General features: G+C 38.2%; 1 protein-coding gene across 1 annotated transcript in view; it reads left to right on the forward strand.

Moving 5' to 3' along the window:
• Positions 1-5,308, forward strand: part of lyst (lysosomal trafficking regulator) — a 96,223-nt gene that overhangs the window by 53,672 nt on the left and 37,243 nt on the right. Inside the window, exons 10-12 of the mRNA XM_015379570.1 lie at positions 1,452-1,666; positions 1,751-1,817; positions 4,142-4,251. Coding sequence (XP_015235056.1) covers positions 1,452-1,666; positions 1,751-1,817; positions 4,142-4,251 — 392 coding nt within the window. The remainder of the gene's footprint in view (positions 1-1,451; positions 1,667-1,750; positions 1,818-4,141; positions 4,252-5,308) is intronic.

Consider the following 5,308-nt stretch of genomic DNA (forward strand, 5'->3'; position numbering starts at 1 on the left):
TGTCTCCAGTTTTCTGCTCGATACAACTATAGGTTTTTTTGAGATGTGTTGCAGAGAGCTCCTATACCAACTTCCCAGGCCCACAGCATTACAGATCCTCCACCTTAACATAGAACATCCCTTTCTTTTCATCTTTTGTTTCATAACAGATGTGCTCAGCCAAAGTTACATTTTAACCCTTTATAGGACAAGTTGCCATTTTCGATCACAGGACAAACCTGTCCCTCAGTGAGGTCTAGAAGGACAAGATCTACGTGTATCCAGAAGACCCTGCTACATGGCTGTACATCTTATTTTGGCATTTGACCAATTAGATGAGCCCTTGAGTGATATATTATCTACTGTAAATTAAGTTAAAAAGAAAGGTAACAAGTCAAGAAAAAAAAGGTAAATTCTTGCCATCAAAATATCCAAATTATTTAATGTTACAAAGGTAATAAAGTCTCATCATGGATTCCAATAACACTATTGGCTAGAAATTTGGATTTTCAAAGTATTGTTATAAAGCTATAATGTAGATAAATGTAGTATCAGTGCAGCATCATATTATAAAAAAGCAGCCATAATTGCATGCACCAGTAAACAAACCAGCATAACCAATGTCTCCTGGGTTTTCCTTAGATAGAATAAAAAGCCTGCAGGTGACAGATGTATTGCTGTGTTTTTTTGTTTTTTTCTTGTCTACCATCTGCTTGTTTCTTGTTCTATTGCTCCAGCAGAGTAAACAGCGTGAGCCAGTTATTGCATGACTCATTTGAAATGTCTTTATGCTTATAAAATATGATTGGAAATGAAAATTTGTGATTTAAATGCTAAACAACAGTTTTACATTAATGTCTGTCTGGTGTTGTTTAATAGTCTGCTGGATAGGTGTATGTAAACGTTAGGTTTAGACTCTATAATCTATAATAAACTAACTTTGCACTACAGCACCATGAAGAAAGACGGATATTTTTAATAAAAGGGGCTGCAATGATCAGGGTTATAAACGCAACATGCATTTTTAAGACCCTTTAAAGCATTAATTTAAGCTTTTTCTATTCTTTCTTGGAGAACTCCTAAACCATTGTGTAAAAAAAGAAAAGAGGACAGTATTTATTTGTTTTTGCGGTAGCAGTGTAGATATGCACAGGGGAAGGAGCACCTTCATTAATAACAAGAGGTCCGTGTAAGAGGCTGCCGGGCTGCACTCCTGTAAATCATGAGGGAACTCCCATGCTGCTCTGAGGCTGAGCGCAGACCCCGGGCTAAATCATTTCCATGAGATTCCTCCAGCTTCAGAGGCTGGGAAGTGAAGGAGGAAAGGAAATGCTTGGAGGTCTGGAGCTGTTCATGTCAATGTGTTAGTGAGCGTGATGCTAGTCTGTGGGGCCAATTAATAGCTCTTTGTCTTTTGGATCGTGTTATTTGAATGTGTGATCTTCCCCTGCTGACTGTGGATATTCTCTCAGGAGGAAAGCTGGAGCCTGCTGGTTTACGTGAGTTTGCAGCGACAGCGGAGGATGGGCCGGAGCGCGGCATGCTGCTGTTCCCTGAGATTTGCACGATGGAGCTGCAGCTTCTTGCCTCTGGCTCCCCGGACTTGGAGGTTCTCGGTCATGTGTTTCACAGCCTACTGGGCGCCGTTCACGCCAACCGCCACAATGCCGCCTTACTCTATGAGCAGGTCAGACTGAATGCCCGTTCCTCTCTCTGTTAATGTTAACTGCCTCGCAAATCTGGCCTAACTCTTCCCTCTGGTTCTTCACAGGGAGGAGTCAAAACCATCCTTTGCAGCTTTCACAACATCCTCAGTCAAACAGACCCCTCCTTTAAAGGTTTCTCATTTATTTTCTTCTTATCTGACAGAATATTTTTCAAGCTTAGCATGTCTTCTTTGAGTTTATTTTTTTTCCGACATGACGTTAAAACTTGGCCTTCAGGGTTCAAGCATAATATTTTCACTTGCGTAAATCTGTAACCTGTTACGTTCTTGGAGTTGAATTGATTTAACATTGTGACTTTTTCTAAATCTGTAGTTTATGTAGGATTTATTTTAGTGTCAATTTGCTCTTATTTATCCTTATTTGGAAAAGTGTTCATGCTCCATCAATGTTTCACATTTTGTCAGGTCATAACCACAGAGTTTAAGTTTACATTTTCTGGGATCTTTTGTATCTGATCATGTAAAAGTAGCACATAGAGGTGAAGTGGAAAGTAACAGATGTCTATTTTAAAATGTTTATCAGAAAGTGCCAGATCCAATTTTTTTAATTTTTTACTCTCATACCCATAAAATATTATAAAAAACTGTTGCCTTCAGGAGTCATTTGACTTGTAGATTATCTCCAGCTGTGTGTGATTTAACCTGAACATCAGCATGGTGGACATGGAAAGCACTTTATTGTCTTTTTAAGCAGGGTTTGTTTTCTTTTCTCTACCTGGACAATCAGCTGCTCTTCATCTACCTTCAAAATAACACCAAGCATTATTATCTAAGCAATATCTAAACATGTAACTTCTCTCATTTATAATTTGGTCATGAGACATTGCTAAAAGGAATGGATGCCTATACACAGTACATGACTTAGTAAGTTAAATCTAATTAAGTAATGAGAGTCATACTGTAATTGTAACCACAGAGTACAGCCATAAGACGTAAGAACAATCGGATCCATACAACTCACAGCAGTTATGATTCTTTCCATTAATGTCCTAAAACACACCACAGATTTTACTCTATCTTGATTAAATACTCATGAATGAAGCATGAAGTATGGAAAAGCTTTAGTGAAATAAGAAGTTCCTCCATATGATCCAGAATTTGGTAGAAGCAACTTTTAAAAACAGAAAAACAATTATGTCTGGATGATTTTCTGTCTTCTTTCATTAACATAACCGACTTATGAAATCATTTTCAGCTATTTATACTTCGATGCTTAAAGGAGCAAAGTCAGAAGTTCCACCGGTAACACAGGAAGGGAACAAAAACTGGATCAGAAATGAAGTCCTTTTAAATGTAGAGGTAATTCTTAATGAGGCTAATCAACACATAGTGGATTAGATCAACACATTAGGTTAGAAAATAATGTTCAAACCTTTAGAAATCTTACACAGCTCTGTTTAATCTATCATCTGAGAATAGAACGAGTGACGTGTTTTTGCACTGTAGATCTACCAGGACATTGCTGTCTCCGCTGAGAGGGACCGTTAATAGAAAAACTGGACGTCAAAACCATTTAAAAAAAGCACAATAGTCTTAAGGTAGATTTATCTTTCAGCAGTTTAGATTGAAGCATAAGTGGGTGTTAGAATGGCCTAGTCAAAGTCTAGATTGTAGATCAAGACTTTTTTTTGGGGGGGAACGACCCGTTTAGACGCTTTTCATCCAACCTGGCTAAGCTTCAGATGTTTAGCAGGAATTGAAGGTGGGAAAAAAGATGAAATGTTGACATTTACCAAAAGCTCTGCAGCTTTAACTTTAAGTTAATCTACAAAATAATGATAAAAGGGGATAAATATATGCCGCACCCCCGCTAGAAAAAATCTAAATCTAGATAAGTCAATTTTTTCTTAAAATAAGTGCATTTGTTCTTGAATTAAGGAGGTAAAAGAGACATTTTGCCAATGGAACAAGACAATTTACATTTAAAATAAGAAAACACAATTCCATTGTCTTATTTCAAGTGCATATTATCTAATTATCTTATTTTAAGACTAAAACTACTCATTCCATTGGCCAACTATCTCATTTACCTACTCAAATTAAGGGTGATTACACTTAATTTAAGACATTTTTACTTATTTCTAGATCTTTTTTTTTTTAGTTTACATGGCACTATTGGCTTGTTTTTCCAACAGGAAAGAGGGTATGAGAGAGGGCGAGAGACATGCTGCAGAGGACCATAGGCAGGATTCAAACCCGGGTCGTCAATGTGGAGGACTATGGCCTCCGTACATGCGCACAAACTACTGTTCCACCTGCACGCCCTTTTTAAATCTACTTTAGGATGCCCATCCATCTCCTTATGTGGTTATTTCCTGACAAAATAACAGTTGAAGGGGGTGCAAATACTTTTTCTAAGCACTGATTGTGTTCTTGTGTACAGTAGAGTGCATAAAAACTGTTTATATATTGTTTTCCTTTATCTCTGGTGTTTAGATTGCCAGACCGTCTTGGTTGAGCTGCTGGTTGCCATGGTGAGCCAGCGCATTACGGCAGAGGAGCTGGCACTATTGATCCGCCTCTTCCTGGAGAAAACCCCACCCACAGTAAATACTAAAAAAAAAAAAATACATCAGTCACTCAGCAGTGTACTGTTTGCTTACGCGCAGCTTGTGTTCACAGTCTGCAAGCTCACTTTATTACCAGAAACTGGATGTTACGTGTAAGACATGCTTCCTGTCACACTCTCTTCTCACTTCATGGTTCTTTGAAATTCATCAACACGCGCTGCTCCCTCAAGCCCTCTTCACATCAGAGTTAACAGCAGAGTGTGCGGCAGACACGTGACGGTGCAACTCATTAGCACGAGTCTGTTTAGTTGGAAGGCGGCAGAAGAGTGCCGTTCAAGGCCTCCATTTAAGTGAAACGTTTCCAAAGCAGAGTTTATTTTTATCTCTGAGACAGCACTCTCATTTCTTCTGTTTTTAGTATTAAGCTGAAATTATTGAAGGGTTATAAAGAAGTCAGTCTCACACATTATTAAAGATCAGGCCTATAATCTGATACACATCAGTCTGAAAATTGAATTCATTAAATAATAAAGCTCTGATCTAGTTACTAATGAAGTACCTTAAATAAGAAAAACAAACCAAACGACTACATTAACCCTAATCTATTAAATACTATTGAACAGTTTTATGGGTAGAGAATTAAATATTCAGAATATCATCAGATAATAAGAAAAACCTCATACCGTATTTTCACGACCATAAGGCGCACCGTACTAAAAGGCGCAGTCTCAGTTATGTGTGCCATTACTGTATTTAACACAGACATAAGGCGCACCGGATTATAGGGCGTGAGTTTTATATATACATGTCCTCTACTACGTTTAAATACCTCTACTGCGTATTTAAAAATAGAGCGGGAGCAAAACTGAGTATGATTGTGCTTTATTCATGTATTTATTACAAAGTATTAATCAAACCCATCAAAGTCATCATCCTCTGTTTCTGAATTAAACAGCTGTGCTAAATCAGACATGCCAATTTCCCCTTCTTCACTGTCAGAGTCACTTTCCATGCCGTGCAGCTCCTCGGAAATGATGCCGGCTTTTGCGAGAGCTCGTACAACAGTGCCAGCAGACACGTTAGCCCAAGCATC

This window comes from Cyprinodon variegatus, unplaced genomic scaffold (genome assembly GCF_000732505.1).
Source record: "Cyprinodon variegatus isolate N-32 unplaced genomic scaffold, C_variegatus-1.0 Scaffold195, whole genome shotgun sequence".
In the NCBI taxonomy this organism is placed as follows: domain Eukaryota; kingdom Metazoa; phylum Chordata; class Actinopteri; order Cyprinodontiformes; family Cyprinodontidae; genus Cyprinodon; species Cyprinodon variegatus.